The sequence below is a fragment of the Nerophis ophidion genome, linkage group LG04 (assembly GCF_033978795.1).
Source record: "Nerophis ophidion isolate RoL-2023_Sa linkage group LG04, RoL_Noph_v1.0, whole genome shotgun sequence".
In the NCBI taxonomy this organism is placed as follows: domain Eukaryota; kingdom Metazoa; phylum Chordata; class Actinopteri; order Syngnathiformes; family Syngnathidae; genus Nerophis; species Nerophis ophidion.
In genome coordinates, this window is record NC_084614.1 from 57044242 (window position 1) to 57062007 (window position 17766).

At 38.6% G+C, this 17766-nt stretch overlaps 1 protein-coding gene and 1 long non-coding RNA gene across 6 annotated transcripts in view; one reads left to right on the forward strand and one right to left on the reverse strand.

Annotated features, from left to right (window-relative positions):
* Positions 1–1699: 1699 nt before the first annotated feature.
* nectin1a (nectin cell adhesion molecule 1a) overlaps positions 1700–17766 on the reverse strand; it is a 48725-nt gene continuing 32658 nt past the window's right edge. For all 5 annotated transcript variants that reach the window (XM_061898560.1, XM_061898562.1, XM_061898561.1 and 2 more), the window contains 9 exons: positions 12711–12823; positions 12315–12573; positions 7665–7782; positions 5530–5711; positions 5342–5459; positions 5130–5281; positions 4923–5055; positions 2594–2657; positions 1700–2427 (listed from right to left, as the gene is read on the reverse strand). In XM_061898560.1, the coding sequence (XP_061754544.1) occupies positions 2113–2427; positions 2594–2657; positions 4923–5055; positions 5130–5281; positions 5342–5459; positions 5530–5711; positions 7665–7782; positions 12315–12573; positions 12711–12800 (1431 nt within the window). In that variant the 5' untranslated portion in view covers positions 12801–12823 and the 3' untranslated portion in view covers positions 1700–2112. The remainder of the gene's footprint in view (positions 2428–2593; positions 2658–4922; positions 5056–5129; positions 5282–5341; positions 5460–5529; positions 5712–7664; positions 7783–12314; positions 12574–12710; positions 12824–17766) is intronic.
* Positions 16468–17445, forward strand: LOC133551628 (uncharacterized). The gene is made up of 2 exons (XR_009806530.1): positions 16468–16777; positions 16892–17445. It is a non-coding gene; the product is annotated as an uncharacterized LOC133551628 (long non-coding RNA).

Genomic DNA, 17766 nt, shown 5'->3' on the forward strand with positions numbered 1-17766 from the left:
CGTTTAGAATAACATCAGTGATACTTTTTTCTCATTCATTATGCAAGACAAGCCCAGGTTAGCATGACTGGCATTAAGAATGGCCGTCATTCAGGGTCTTTCTAATGTGGATGTTTCACCACAGAAGCATCACAGGGGCGACCCCAATCTGTACACAATGAGGATTAAAGAGGATTTATAGGTTTGATTTTATTTGCTCTTTTTTTGTTACCGGACAAGAGGGGGTAAAACACAAACAAAAATGATAAGACAATAATCTGCTCAATGGGATCGCTTTCTCGCTGCTTTAATCCTCCTTGGGGAATTGTACAAATAAGTTTTGGAGATTTTAATTTCCAGGGTTGTCGGGTCACCGCAGACTGATGAGATTTGGATTTGGATGGATATGTTTTTTTTGGGGGTCGGGGGGGGGGTTGATAGACATTTGGCATCTTGCAGCCGTGCTTGGTTTTGTACGAAGCATGCACATACAATAGATGAAATCTGGCCTTGCAGGAATTACTCTTAAAAGATCATAAGTAGAAGACGAGCGGTTTGGGAGGGCCCCTATTGAGTACGTAACAGGAGACGTGTGCTTTGAGTGAATGTAGGCCGCTGATCAGTTTCAGCCTCTTGGCAGAGGACGACATGCCGGACACGTCATTAGGAACACTTGCACAATCTAGGATATCAGATACATGACTGTATATTGTATCAAATGTTTAGACTTTGTAAGTGTAATATTGCTCACTTTTGTCATTCATTAGTGTTTTTGTTATTGTTGTTATAATTTGCACTATAATATTAGCCTGAAAAAGAAATTATTGCTGCTTGAAATGAGCGCAAATGTTAACCCCTTTTACAAGATAGGAAAATATTATTGCTCAAGTTAAAACACAACTATGTTAATTTTTATGTTGTTCTATTAATAACGGTTGTTTACTTTGTAATTTATGTTTTACATATACATTACAATATTAAAATGAGATTAAAACAATTTTTCTTTATTAGGTATGAGCACTGTACCATATTATCATGATATTATCATTTTCCAGTATATGGAAAAACCCATATACCGGTAATTCCCAACACTTTACAGGGCTCGAATTTTAACGTTTTAAGGTCAAGGCAAGTGTTGCCTTAAAGGAGGGCTTATATTTTAGGGCACCAAGTTGGAAGGGCACCAATGCAAACATTATTTTATTTTCGAGGCAGGGTGTCTAAAGCGCACATATGTGTGTGTGTAGCTATTTTAAGCACACAATAAATTAAAAAAATATATTTATTTTGCTATTTTTTAAAATAAATTATATTTACATATTTACTACCTACAATATTTGTTTCATTATTTGTAGTAATTATTATTATTTTATTTATATATTTTTTTATTTTGTGATATATTATTTAGTTGGATTGGCTGAGGAATTGTTTATGTTACACAATTTTTTGCTTTGGAAAGACACACATTTAAAAACAAAAAAAACGATTTCCATATTCAAACACGTGATATAAATGTGATATTAATACAATTTAAAGCCATATTTAATCATAATTTTTTTATGTATTTGTATTTTATTTAAATTATGTGTAGTAAAAGTTTGACGTTGGCCCAGTATCTTTTAAAATATGCAACACAACAGATACAAGCTTATTTTTTTATTTTAAATGCTAAAAATTCAACTTTCATTCAACATCCAGTGTCAATGAATACTAGGAGATACAACAGATATAAACACATTTTTTATATAAATGTCAACAACAAAAACAATCCCCAGTAAATAAAAATATCTTGTCAATAGACAAACACAATAAATGAGCACAAAAAAGGTAAAGCATTGTGGTCATAGTGCAGGATCAAACTGATTATGAGATATAATTTATGAAATACAATAATTTATCTTTCTTACAAAACAACCCTATTAATTCACCATTATTGAGCGGTAACGTACAAGAAATTAGGTTTGGAATATTCCCTTTTTAGAAAAAATATAAAATAAAATATGGGACAGAAGGAGTGAGAAAATGTCTTATGAGATTGGTGCAGACAGTCAAACAAAGAAATAGTTCAAAGTGAGAGTCCTTCTTCCTCTTGGGAAAAGTTCCAACTGAGTCGTGTGCAACAAACATGCTGCTTCAGACATACTGCTCTTTGGGGAAAGTGTACGGCCCCACCCCTGGTGGAGGGGGAGACAGGCCTGAGGGGTACTTAAAGATGGCGGAGGTGTGTGAGGGTGGCGAGAAGGTGTTTTTGGACGTGCTTGTGCTACAGCTGCTGAAGCTGGTGCACATGGTGGCTTGTGGGGAGTGGTAGGGGTGCTGTGGCAGGAAAGACAGAGGAGGATTGATGGGGGGCGAGTACGGCTCGGGGTAGTCCTCCTTGTTACAGGCGAGTCTGTAGCTCACGTAGTCCGCCGTGTTTGGAAGCTCCTCGTAGAAACGACCGGAATGCTGTAAGAAGAGATTGCAGGAGAAGATTGCTCTTTGTCTTTTATTGTGGTGGTGTGGAATCTATTTTATTTATGAATACATCTGTGACACGTCATTCAAAACAATGTCATTTAAAATTGTGAAGGTACATAATAATTATAAGTGGATCATTTACGGTAGTATGTACCTGAATATCTTCTGCAGCTCTTTTCCGTATTGGCTGAGACAGTTTTGTTGATGGAGAGTCATCTCTGAGCAAAAACAAAATAAAAAATAGGATCAATTATCATCAATAGTAGTAAATAGTAGGAGTGTACATTGTATGAATGTCAATATTGGCTGTGAATAATTGAGTAGTATGTAATACTTTGCATAATAAAACCTGGCCCAAGGGTGGCAGTGGCTTTGCTATCACTTATTACATTTTACAAAGGGCTTTATATTTTATTGTATTTATTATTTTATTGTATTTATTATTTTGCGCAACTTCAACCAAAACAAATATAAAATAAAATAACAGTTTTTTATTTTTGGTTGCCGTTTTAGTGTTGATGTTTTACTATACATATAGCATACACATTTTATATATTATATATATGTATATATAGAATTTGTACTTTTTAAGGTCAAGGCAAGTGCTATCTTAAAGGAGGGTCCATATATATATATATATGTATATACAGTATATATATGTATGTATATATATATATATATATATATATATATATATATATACATATATATATATATATATATATATATATGGACAAGCGATAAAAAATGGATGGATGGATGGAATTTTGAAAGATGGCAGCTGATGACCATAAGACGTAACTGCACTTGTCCATATAGATAAAAATAGTGTTCATGTATGAGATCTAGCGCTGCCAATTATGACCAAAAGTGATAATTAAGATAATTGTTATCAATATTGAAATCATGTTTACTGATTTGGGGTGTGAACGTATTACCATCATGTAATTTGTATTGTTTATTAAAAATGCTATGGATAAACGTTATCAATATATCAAAAGACAAATATTACTTTTTTTATTCTTTAATAATATCAACTTGTCAGCTTTTTGTCATTACATGATGCCTTTATTTCTATTTGGAAGGATGTATTTTTTTTCTTAAAGTTATGCACATTTATATGTACGTGTAGATGCTGTATCAGGGCATATCCATTAAGAGTTTGAGCCGAAATATGTCTTATAGGAATTATCTATACAGAATAAAACATGAATAAAATGCTGTGTGACATGAATGTTTTTTAAATTAATACCTTTGTGAATTAAAAAAAAACCCAAGTAAGGTAAAAAAAAACATGGTGTTCACTTTTTTATATCAATATAAAACTCAAAGCAGTTTGGCTAATGAAGATGACGTCTAATTAACAAGCTTTGTTCTTCTCCAAAGCCTCCTTGTAGTTCAGTACAACAGTTTGGCCAACAAAAAAAAAACAGGAGTGACACCTCTCACATCGAATACACAATCTTCACAGCCTGCGCTCAGTTCAATTGAGATGACCAAACATTTGAGTTAGTTTTGATTCTATCTGAAGAGTGAACACTGACACAGTTTACAGTTAAATAAAGGACGAGTGAACATCCCAGTCAACAAACTAAAGACTTTTATAAACAAGTTGTGACAACATTCACAACAAATCGCCTGCTGCATGTCTCCTCATGTTAAATCTCAGTCACAGCAGCTGAAGGACGTTGTATTGACAAAATGAAAGCAACATCAAATAGTTTTTCTTTTTTACTGTGTACTTTTAGTGTGGGATCAGATGAGTCCGTCTCCAATATTGTCCACACATATCGCCATCTAACAGCAGTGCACTCTTAAACGTACGCCGGGAAGAGAGGGAAAAATGACGTTAAACTGAAATCTCTTCGGCCATGATTATCAAGCCTAATGACGTTGGTGCGCATGCGCCTGACTTTGTGATACCTAAAATGCATTAACAAATGATGTTTTTTCGGTAGGTTAAAAAGACGGTGTTACTAATTATCATTATACTGTTTATTGTTACATACCTTTCCCATTAACAAGTAAAAAGTCAAGGGCGGTCATGGCATGTTCTTGCCGCAGATGCTGGTCAATTTGTTAGGCCAGTACGGCAAATGAAGAGGGCGGTCGTGGCACGTGCCACGGTTGCCGTGGTTAAGTTTGAGCTCTGTATATACAGTATATATACATACATACATATACATACATACATATATATATCTATATGTGTATGTATATATATATATATATATATATTTTAGTTTAACTTTTATTTAAATACATTTCTATGATACAATACGTTATCATTACAAAACAAGTTGTATTATTGTGAAGTCCAGTTTAATTCGGAGATGACCCAGAATGTATTCATCCATTTTCTACCGCTGACCCAGAATGTAAATGTGTCTAAAATGTAAGCAAAGTATCCTGTTATAGGTATTGTTGTCCTTGATTTCAGATATCTACTCTTAGATTTGACTTTGACAGAAATGTTTACATACGAGCCGTCATCTTTCCTGCTCCTGATCTTGAGCACCAGCACGGTGATAGTTATTCCCATCAACACTCCTGCCGCCAGCAACAAGGCTACCACGCTGATGACATCACCCGTGGCGATCTGCGGTAGAGGCTTCTCTGCAAACACACCACCAACATTAGGCTGACGCTGTAGTACTTTATATGCACTGCATGCTAAGATGTTTCCTCACCAATGACGCTGACCTCCACAAAGCCTGACCTGGTCCCGATGCTGTTGGTGGCATCGCACACATATGTCCCCTGTAGATCATATGTGACCGGCCCTTTGAAGATGAGGGCGTTGTCTTGGATCTCAGCGTTGCTCGGTATGGAGCCGTTAATCCTGTGGAAGAGAAACTTAACATCTAGCGGGTTTTCTGAATAAACTTTCTTCTTAACTTACAGCCTCCATTGGTAGAGCGAAACGGCTGGGTTGGCATCGGCTTGGCAGGTCAGTTGGACGTTCTCTCTGTTCAGATACCAGTTTCCGTCGTAGCCATCCACTAAAACATCTGGTTCATCTGGAGCACACAGAAAATGAGGATTCTCAAGCTACTGCGTAACGTAAACAACATATCGCTGAGGACTTACATTGAATATCCAGGGTGACGCTGTCAGTGAACACCTCATCGTTGTACAAGGTGACGCAAGTGAGCGTCTCCTTGTGTGTTTCTCTGCTGGGCACCAGAATGTAGTCGCTCTGAATGGTAAACGTCCCGTCAGAGTTTTTGTACTCACGGGTGCTCACTTCGCCCGGCACCCTTGTCTCCCACCTGTGCATGGAACAAGGGTTTATTTGTTATAGTTGCATTAAGGAACATCACATGGTTATATTTACAAAACACAAAATGCTTTCTGTGCGTTTGAGTTTGTCCATTACTTTATAGTGCGGTATTCTTTACCCTCTCAAATGTCACAAAAAGCTTCTAATATATCGTTAAATGAATGCAGAACACTCCACCTCGCACTAACCGATGGAGACAAGCATTTACTGTAAATACCCTGATATAAGATGGTAGTTTCTTCCTCACAGAAAAGTCTGAAAATGATGTAAAGCATGTAGATGTGTACATGTAAACCAGCAGGTGGTGTCAGAGCTTTTCTTCCTGTCACTCATGCAAGCTATTGATTTGGGGCCTCACGTATTCAAATCCAGAAAACTTGGTATGCAAAAAAAAAAATTCAGATGTATTAAAGTCTAATCCATACACATTTCTTTGTGACATTCTAATCAACATGGAATTGACCGCCCTCTTATAAATACGTTAATCATATTGAAAAAATTAGCAATGCCTGAGATCTGCATGCTCTGCCCAATCAAAATTCAGTAAAAGTCAGAGGGAGGGGCTTCTTTATCGTGGTTTTAGAGAATGACAGAGGAGTGGAATTGTGAGCCTGTGCTCCGAGTTCTGGAGGCTGAAATTAAAAAAAAATGTTTCAGTAAGGATGAAGCTGAAAAAGGAGATGGATGTGCACAGCCAAAACTGACGAGGCGACCGTAGATAAATTAGTGCTGCACCCCATCAATCTATTTTCTAGCGCTTATCCCTCGCGGGGTCACGGGGGTGCTGGAGCCTATCCCAGCTGCATTCGTTTGAAAAAATAGTCGCTGCACTGATACGTAAAACTTAAGAGCTTGGTGACAGATTACCCCCAATATATATATAATTTATGTAACTTTCAGCAAAAATTTGTTTGTACAGTAGCCTGCTTACAGCCAGATTTGAGATTCATGTAAAAAATTTGTAATATTTATTTTGCAATCTTTTAAATTAAAAAATGCTAGCGCTATCAAAAAGGATACGAAATATTTGGACTCTTGTTTAATTGCTCAATGTATTATTTTCACACAGGAGAGCTACTTGCTGTAACACCTGTACATGACACAAAGGCGGCCAATTCCTCCACCCTACCCAGTGCAATTTGTGCTGCAACCCCCAGCTGCAGCTGTCTGTCCGAGTGGACAAGCACAGGTGCTGGAGTCATGTCCTCATGAATATGAAGCATTGAATGCATTGGCTACAATTGGGCGGAGGGCCCACGACCCCAAAGGGAATAAGCGGTAAGAAATGGATGGATGGAATGCATTGGCGAAAAAGTGGATTTTGTTGCCTTGCTTTGTTTACATTGTTGAAATCAAGTGTTGGCAAAGCCCGATCGGCCACGTCTGCGTGTCGCCAAAGTATCCACAGCCTGGAGAAATGTGCGGTCGCCAGCCATGAAGTTGGCTTAAGGCCGCGCACACTTCCACGTTCATTTCACTCTCAATACATCTCAACCTTGCTGTAAAAAAGTGCGTACAGCAGGTTTTTGTGCGTATTTAAACTAAATACATGAGGCCCCTGGAGAGATGCATCTGTGACACCTGCTAGAAAGAAAGTATCTCTCTAGTTACCAAACAGAGGAATGGTGATCAATGCCGTAGAATTGTCACATAACATTACAGCAGCTAGGAAATATGATAGTTGTTACTTACTGATATTAAAACCATGATTTTAAAATAAGCATTTTGTCCTTGGCTTCAAAAAAGTTATCATTTTATATTTGGGTCAACACAGTATCTGTCAAGTCTCCACATTGCCCCATTTTAGTTTGGATCTGTTTCCATAACAATAATCAAAAGATAATTTATCATGAATTTCCTTGGCAAAATATTTTATGCTGTTAAAAATTACTGAACAAAGACATTTTCTAACGCAACACTTAAAGGTTCCTATAAAACACACCTTATGACACCAGGTGGTTTTCCGTTGGCGGAGATGCAGGTTGCCACCGGCGTCTTCAGGTTGGACGCACGAGCCACCAATGTGGGCGTAGACAGAGTCATCTGTGTGGTGGGACGCACTAAACAAGGACGTCAACAGGACAAAAATGTAGTTAGTTAAAGGACATTTGTAGCGAGATGAAGGAAAATTTCTTTTTTTTTATTTTGCCCATAAGTGAGACAAGAACACACTCATTCCCTTTTCGGTGTGTTTGAAATAGTAAAAAACTGTTAGTACGAGGTGACTAACAATGCGGGTGATTGAGATTTATATATTCCGCCTATAAAGCACACTGCAAACATCCAAAAAAACGCCAACAACGCTCCATTGTCATGTCATGTCCTGCATATTAACAAAGCTATTGTCTTTTATTCATTCGTTTTGACCAAGCTATAGCAAGATTTTTATTGTAAGAGCTAACTACATTTGTATACCGGTACTAAATAATTGGAATGCCTTGATGAGGTGGCGACTCATCCAAGGTGTAACCCGCCTTTGCCCGACTGCAGCTGAGATAGGCTCCAGCACCCCCCGCGGCCTCAAAAGGGACAAGCAGTAGAAAATGCAAGGGATGGATGGATGTTTCAATGTTACACTTTCAAGCCTATAGGAGAAGTTAGTGGCACTAAGCCGAGAAGTTGGTCAACTTTGAAAACCCACACTATACCAACTTGATACTATGTGGCTTTCAACAAATGGAACGCTGCTTAAGACCATCGTAACATCACTGGGAAGCCTTTTTTCTAACCAGAGGAGTGAGTATTATGCTGAATTGACAGCCCAAGGAAAGGACAGGTGCTGAAAGATACAACAATCCCTTCAGTCAGCATCCCAGTGAGAGCGAAAATTTAAAGTCAATGTTTTTATGTTCCTGTTAAAATAATTTAGCAATAGTGGTATGATAACGATCCAAGGCTCTCACAAATTCTGCCATTTATTGGTACCCAACACGGAAAATGCTCTCTTTGCTGTTGTTGTTGACGGATGTAGTGTGTGTTACATACACTTAGTGAAATTAATGTGCTCACGAAATAAGTTGTAGCAATGCTTAAAATGACCAAAATACTCTAAACATTACATGTTATCATGAATGTGCCTGTTACTATATTACCGGTCCATACTGTAAAATATATTTGCAGCATGAATCTAAAACAGTGTTGGACATTTTTGGATGTTTTTAGTTGGCTTTCTCAGTGGAATGGATTCATCTACATTGATAGTTGCTGCAGTCATAACAGTATTTTTTCACTGTTTAAAGCGCACTGAAAAGGGAAAGACGTGTGTTCTTGTGTCACATAAGGATTGTGGATGATGGGCAACATTTAAAAAAAAATAGTGCAGTATTTCCTTCAAGTACAAAAACAACAAAGTTAAGTACAGTCTGTCAATAGTTTGGAAACCCTTTCTCGTGTATTTCATTTAGATTTTAGAAGGTGTGTGGAAACGTTTGACTGGTCCTGCATAGTAGCGGTTATAGCTTTAATGGTATCTTATGCAAGGCAACCCCCACTCCTCTTTCCGTTACCCCCGTTTGGTAATATCACATTAACAGCCAAGTAACAATAGCATATTTACATATTTATATTATCACATCCATTACTTAATATGGGATACTAAAAGTGATACATTAATATTTGGGATGTTTCGCCTCTTCTTTCCTCCGGATGGCTTTGATGTTCTTTTACATTATGTTTTGTTGACACTTTTTTTTTTTTTTTAAATAATGTCCCACCCAACTCCTATGCACTCACAATTTGCTCGTGTGCATGTTCATAGTATTGTAGTGTGTTGGGGAAGTGTGTTCATGGGCTTTCCAGCATGTCTTGCGTTGGTGTTGATAGCACCATGAGTGCGATAGTGGCTTGAGGTAATGACCCTCTGCTCTTTTGCGCTGTGGTAGTGAGTATTACTTGCTAAGCTGTTCATGTGAGCGGTATGCTGGCGCCAGCATCCCGCCTGCACATAAATTTACTGACCAAATGAGTGCGAAGCACAAATAAATATGAATCTCCTTTTACCCCCTCCTCCTTGCGACACCCTCTACAGCAGCAGTGTTCCTCAGACTTGTTACAATATGTCAATAATGAATAAAGCAAAATATGTTCTGGACCAAAAATCACTCCATATTCTATATCTTGCTCGCTAATGTTACCATACCTGAGTTATTGTGCCGAAGTATGGGGAATTAAGTACAAAAGTACACTTATTCACTTGCTATTTTACAGAAAGTAAAGATCAGTTACAACAATACACAATGAGTCATACCTACAGTGATTACAAATACATAGGGGCAGCCACCACAGTTGACATACTTCATACAAAAGTCCAAATGTCTCCACGATTGTTGGTCCAAAGCTAATGAAGATTTTGGCAAAATGAGGCTATTAAGTTTTTTTTTTTTTTTAGTCCTTCTGTGTATTTTTTACAACCCCCGTTTCCGTATGAGTTGGGAAATTGTGTTAGACGTAAATATAAACGGAATACAATTATTTGCAAATAATTTTCAACCTATATTCAATTGAATGCACTCCAAAGACAACATATTTGATGTTCAAACTCATTAACTTTATTTTTTTTTGCAAATAATAATTCACTTAGAATTTCATGGCTGCAACACGTGCCAAAGTAGTTGGGAAAGGGCATGTTCACCACTGTGTTTCATCACCTTTTCTTTTAACAACACTCAATAAACATTTGGGAACTGAAGAAACTAATTGTTGAAGCTTTGAAAGTGGAATTCTTTCCCATTCTTGTATTATATAGAGCTTCAGTCGTTCAACAGTCTTCGGTGTCGTAATTTACGCTTCATAATGCGCCACACATTTTTGATGGAAGAATGGTCTGGACTGCAGGCGGGCCAGGAGAGTACCCACACTCTTTTTTTACAAAGCCACGCTGTTGTAACACGTGCTGAATGTGGCTTGGCATTGTCTTGCTGAATATAAGCAGGGGCGTCCATGAAAAGGCAGCGCTTATATGGCAGCATATGTTGTTTCAAAACCTGTATGTACCTTTCAGCATTAATGGTGCCTTCACAGATGTGTAAGTTACCCATGCCTTGGGCATTAATGCACCCCCATACCATCACAGATGCTGGCTTTTGAACTTTGCGTCGATAACAGTCTGGATGGTTCGCTTCCCCTTTGGTCCGGATGACACGATGTCGAATATTTCCAAAAACAATTTGAAACGTGGACTCGTCAGACCACAGAACACTTTTCCACTTTGCATTAGTCCATCTTAGATGATCTCGGGCCCAGAGAAGCCGGCGGCATTTCAGGATGTTGTTGATAAATGGCTTTCGCTTTGCATAGTGGAGCTTTAACTTGCACTTACAGATGTAGCGACAAACTGTATTTAGTGACAGTGGTTTTCTGAAGTGTTCCTGAGCCCATGTGGTGATATCCTTTAGAGATTGATGTTGGTTTTTGATACAGTGCCGTCTGAGGGATCAAGGGTCAAGGTCATTCAATGTTAGTCTCCAGCCATGCCGCTTACGTAGAGTGATTTCTCCAGATTCTCTGAACCTTTTGATGATATTATGGAACGTAGATGTTGAAATCCCTAAATTTCTTGCAATTACACTTTGGGAAACGTTGTTCTTAAACTGTTTTGACTATTTTCTCATGCAGTTGCTGACAAAGGGGTGTACCTTGCCCCATCCTTTCTTGTAAAAGACTGAGCAGATTTTGGGAAGCTGTTTTTATACCCAATCATGGCACCCACCTGTTCCCAATTAGCCTGCACACCTGTGGGACGTTCCACATAAGTGTTTGATGAGCATTCCTCAACTTTATCAGTATTTATTGCCACCTTTCCCAACTTTTTTGTCACGTGTGGCTGGCATCACATTCTAAAGTTAATGATTGATTATTTGCAACAACAAAAAAAAAATGTTTATCAGTTTGAACATCAAATATGTTGTCTTTGTAGCATATTCAACTGAATATGGGTTGAAATTGATTTACAAATCATTGTATTCCGTTTATATTTACATCCAACACAATTTCCCAACTCATATGGAAATGGTGTTTGCATATATATATATATATATATATATATATATATATATATATATATATATATATATATATATATATATATATATATATATATATCCATCTAACCATTTTATACCTCTTATTCCCTTTTGGGGTTGCGGGGGGCGCTGGCGCCTTTTTATAGACGTATTATTTTGGTTTATTTCTTCAGAAAAACTAACGTCAAAACGACAACAATTGCACGCATCCGGTCACAACCACACACGTCCTTGGTAGCAGTCATGGCGCCTGTTGTTTAGTTTGCCATACTCTCTTTATACACCACTCTGACTATTGGTACACGTGCCACATAATCACTGATCACTTCTAGAAGATGCCACCCTGGGCAATTGGCCTACAGCTACTATATTTTGTGTAAGAATGCAACCCGTATTAGTAACATTTCAGCATTTTCTCAGTTATAAGGATCTAAAATCTAAAATGTTCTTGTTACACAAACAATCATTGTGTGACCAGTTGGAAGTAACAAGTAGTGTTTTCCAACTGGAACCATATTTGGCTCCAATCTGAATCTTTTTATGTGTTAAATTGACAAAGATGATCATCTTACCGTAGACAGTCAGGTTGACCTTGTTCTCTCGGTTGCCCGCAGGGAAGGTGGTGTATTCACAGATGTAGGTGGCCTCGTCGGACAGGCGCAGCGGGGAGAAGGTGATGGTGGTGTCTTCAAGAGTCGGGGTGCGCCGCCTCACCGCGCCGTTCTTGAAGGCAATGCGGTCCTTGTAGGGCGGGGCCACAGACACTCCGAGGGAGGGGTTGGCAATGGCCAAGTTCTGCTTGGTGCCGTTCACCAGTTTCTGCCATGTCACCTTGAAGGGGATTCAAAGAAGAAGTGTGGGTCAGCGCCTGAGAAAGATATTTTATTGAGTTAACAAAGAGTAATAATGCTTTTATTGTTTATTCAAGGCCTACTGTCTGTTGCCAAGCTGCTGAAGTGGAGCAGTACCTGCGAGATTTTGACGGGCGGCGAACTGTTGATGAACCGACAGAGAAGATCCACCTTGGAACCCAGGTACCCTGATTTCCCATCATCCATTTCTACAGTTTGGCCCCTACCTCCTGTGTCGCACAACAGAAAGAGAGGCAACATGTTTTCTTCTTTCTCGGGGGCTTAATAGAACATAACTGAGAAGCACTGTACCACAATAACTCCTGCCAACAAACAAAATCCTGAAAAATGTCAAAAATGGTTTATGCATTGGCCAATAACTGTCAGTGCAAACCGAGATAAAGGTGCACATCCCTTTGCCCCACTTTTGTGTGTATTGCAGAATAACGATTTTTTTTTTTCAGGTTCCTTTATTTTCACTTGGCTAGAAAAATGTATTCCAACATAAAACTGCACAAATAAACATTTTAATAGTAAAAATAGATCAATTCAAATAAAATGGATACGGTAAATAAATGATAGACATGTTTTTTGTTTTTTTTAAACTAGCGTATAATCAACAGTGAAACTTTCCAAAATGTTTGTAATGGCAGATGGACTGTTAAATTTTGGCACGTATTTGGATGAAAGTGAATTAGATATGTTTTTCCAAGCTTTTTAGTTGACATTTCAGAATAATAGATGCATGTACTGTGATAACACCAGGCACATGTTAAATGAGTCTATCCAGACCATATATGTGTCAGTGGATTTACACGTCTGGCTCCGTGTTTTTAATGCGCACAGCTTATGAAGTGATGCGTCAAAGGCGATACAGTTGAACAGCGATCGAGAGACGAGCTGAGGTCAAAGGTCACGGATTACAGCGAGGTATAAATAAGCGTGATTTCCCCACTAGTACACTTACTGATCCGCTGCAACAAATCCACAACAGAGCCCCTCCCAACGTACACAGGCTTCAGTCACGTGCGTTTTTGTTTGTGCTAAGTAGACACGCTGAAGAGAGCGAGAGGTGCCATTGGAGCAGCCAGGCGGGTATAAAACACGACGTGACAACGCTAATTAGTCCGAAAGCTGACAGACGGTCTATTATGACAGACCAAAAAATGGCTGCAACGAAGGTTGCTCTCATTCTCCCACACTACATAGCATTACAAACAACATTGTGTATATAATCTGCTGGAATATTTTCAAATTGCCTTTCATTTTAAGTATAATAGGTATATAAATTACTTTTCTTGTTTCAGATAACAAATGATACACCTGACAAAACCAGTGAAAAAAACAATATTAGGTTCTATCCAAAGGGAAAACAAGGCAACTTAGAACACAATTTAAGTAACAAGAATGATTATAGCTGTCAAATGATAATTTTCTAAATCAGATTAATCACATTTTGGAATGTGGATTAATCATGATTCATCACAGGTGATTACTCCCTTGCATGATTGAAATTATCTTAAGTAAAGACCCCAATATTTGTAGACAAAAACAATTTTATTGTTAACATGTCATCCAGGAACGTTTTCAAATGTTTTACCTAAAGCACGTATTTTATTTGTACAAAACTTGGTATCAATTATATCTAAAGTTCTTGTGAATTTACCAGCGAGTCGGTGTCTCCCCACTAATTAATGTTTGCATTGATCTGATCACTGACCGTATAGTGGCTAAGGTAGAAAATCTTGTGCATTTCAAATAATGCGCATGATTCATCTAAGTCAGACATGGACAATTTTTCATATATATATATATATATATATATATATAGTCTATGTGTATGTATATACATGTGTATACATATATATATTTATTTGTGTGTGTATGTATATATACATATGTATATGTATTATTAGATGTGGGGGAAATAATCGATTTTTAGATCAATCGCAATTCGGACATGGACGATTATAAAATCGATTACTATTCGTTGAAAATCGATTTATTTATTGTAAATAATGTAATGCAGTTCGTTTCTAAAAATGTGTCTGACTGCAGCGAGCCACCTTACTAAGAGATCCGACCAGCTCCCTTATTTTAGGACACTTATGTTCCAGTTTTAGACACATTTAATACAACATAATAAATGTGATGGAAGCCATTTTTCAGCTACTCCGTAAACCTAAGTGCAGTCTCCAAAAACAGACAAAAGATATAAACATGGTAGATTTTACAAAGAAAATTACTTTTAAATTATAAATATCTCCATATCAATAGGAACAACGGAATTGGCAGTGTTGTATATTCCGAGATTGCTGATTCCCTCATTTTGCTGTCAATCAAACAGGGATTCCCAAACAGCTCATCCAATCATCATGCGGAAGCACGGCCACCCCCTTTCGATCACTCCTATCACGTCGCTCAACGTCCGTGGGCGCTACAAAGTCGAACATTTATTCAATGATTGTCTGTTTAGCTGCAGCACTGTGACGCTACCACTTCAAAGAAAAAAGTCGTGCCAACTGTTGCCAAAGTAGATGAATCCAAACAAAAGTTTTAAACGCATCCTAACGCATTTACTCAATGAAATGAAAACACAAAAGAACGTACTTGACCACTTTTATTTGGGGAGGCTGAACTTCGCTTGCATCCGTCCATCCATTTTCTACCGTTTGTCCTTTTTTTTAGGTAGCGGGGGGTGCTGGAGCCTATCTGAGCTACATTCGGGCGGAATGAGGGGTACATCGTGGACAAGTCGCCAGCGCATCACAGGGTCCAACTAGGGCTGGGCTATATGGCCTTTTTTTAATATCTCGATATTTTGCCTTAGCCTTGAATGAACACTTGATACATATAATCACAGCAGCACGATGATTTTATGTGTCTACATTAAAACATTCTTCTTCATACTGTATTATATGCTACTTTTAAACTTTCATGCAGAGAGGGAAGTCATAACCAAGTCAATTGACCAAAACTGTATTTATTAAACAGTTATTAAGCAGTGGCACAAACATTCATGTCATTTCAAAACAGAAATGGCAAGATTGTCAAAGACATTTTAAGTGTCAAATATAAATGAGCTGCATAATAGGAAATCAAATAGTATTCGTCCTTCGCTATGTGGTAGTTTACTACGGACGTTATGAAATTCTCTTTATTCTCGAGCAGGTGACTTTTCAAATGATACTACATATTAGCAGTGATGCTACTTTTTATAGCAACGCTTGTGCCGCATGCTTGACTTATTACGGTTGTCTGTTCGACATATTCCCACTTGAAGCCAAACCACCGCCAGACGATGGACCCCATGCTGTTTTTTTGGGAATTAATTCTTCCTTCATTCGCACCTTCTTTCTCTCGTATTACCACTTGCACGGCTCTGCTAGCCTCACAGCTAACATTAACCACGCTGCTACCTCTCTGCTCCGCGAGGACGTATATGTATGTGACGTATGACGTGACAGTATGTAACGTATGTAAGAAGTTGCGCCTGCTTGTCTGTGAGAAGGAGAGACAGGAAAGAGCAAAAAGAGCCTGTATTGTGATGCTGCAGATAAAAGCAACTGCGTGAGAACGTATATTCGAATATCACGATATGGTCATTTTCTATATCGCACAGAGAACAAACCCGCGATATATCGCGTATATCGATATATCGCCCAGCCCTAGGGTCAACACAGATAGACAGACAACATTCACACACTAGGGCCAATTTAGTGTTGCCAATCAACCTATCACCAGGTGCATGTCTTTGGAAGTGGGAGGAAGCCGGAGTACCCGGAGGGAACCCACGCAGTCACAGGGAGAACATGCAAACTCCACACTTCGCTTAGTAATTGCCACTGCTGTATATATATGGCATCACATGTGTTGGAGCCAAATGTCCTTATTTTTTTATATTGTTTTTATTTTATTTTCTCTAATTAATTGCTGGCCTCAGTTCATGTTCAGTTTCCTTTTCCGCAGATTGCTCCGCCCACTTCCTTTTGAGAACCAGGAAGTGTCAACAGGGGTGGAACTGTTGCAATGGTGTGGTTACCATGGTAGCCTATTTAAATTGGGTCCAGGTGTGAGCACACAGGGCGATTGGAAGACAAACAGTTTTCGACCTTGTCGTGTCGTGCCTTGCCGTGACATGACGTGAGTTGTTGTGACAATGCTGTATCAATATGCCAGCCAAGGTCAGCATACTTTCTTTTACAACCTACATTTGATTTAATTTGATAGCTCAAAAATAAACGGATTGTCATATCCAAACACAAAACCACAATACTGGACATTCTATCATCACGCAGGGAAGGTGTTCAGCCCTAGGCCGGGCTGTTTCGCCTCGTTTGGACCAGGAGACGGGAGGACAGTGGACGGGATCGTTTCGGGCCAGGAGCAACGCAGCGGCAGGCAGACAGAGGATGCCGCGCTGATCGAACAAAAGCCACGGCGGCTGCGGCCCTCACCGTTTTGAATGACAGCTGAGCAGCGCTGGGACACGCAACGCTGTTTGAAGTTTTGTACTCTTTTTGAAGATATTGAACTCTTTTGGAAGAAAATCTTTTGAAGACAATAACAGAGTCACGGGCCAGCATCAAGTAAAGGTATGTAGCGCGCTACAGGGGTTAATATATGGCCATATAACAGTGTGTGCACACAGACAAGCAACAAAAAAATCCAATGCATTGGTGGTTAATATTTATTGTTATTGAACCCGTTAGTGGGTATTTTCTATGAGGTTTTGTGCATGATTGCAACCCGTTGGTGGGTACATTTCAAATACATGGTGGTGTTTTATGATACCATGTGCAAGCCCGTTCGTGGGTGAGGTTTTGGTTTGAACAAATGCAAATGAACAATTGCGGTTTTTGATGTTTGTGTTTTGAGTGACATTACAAGGTTTCCATATATTTTATTTGATTTTGAATTGTGGGTTGTGTATAAACATGGATCCTGGGAAAGGAAAATATGATGCTTTGGAAATGCATGATCATGCGTTAATGGAGTCAAAAATAACACATTCTATTGGTGACACAATTAAAAGTCAAATGGAATCCTCACAGGCTGAACTGTCAGAGATGATTGAAAATCAGTCACAGCCTGCAGAGATGGAAAAATAGGTGGACACATATCAAACACCTGATGTAAAAAAAAACGCACAGTGAAAATGACACCAAAAGGC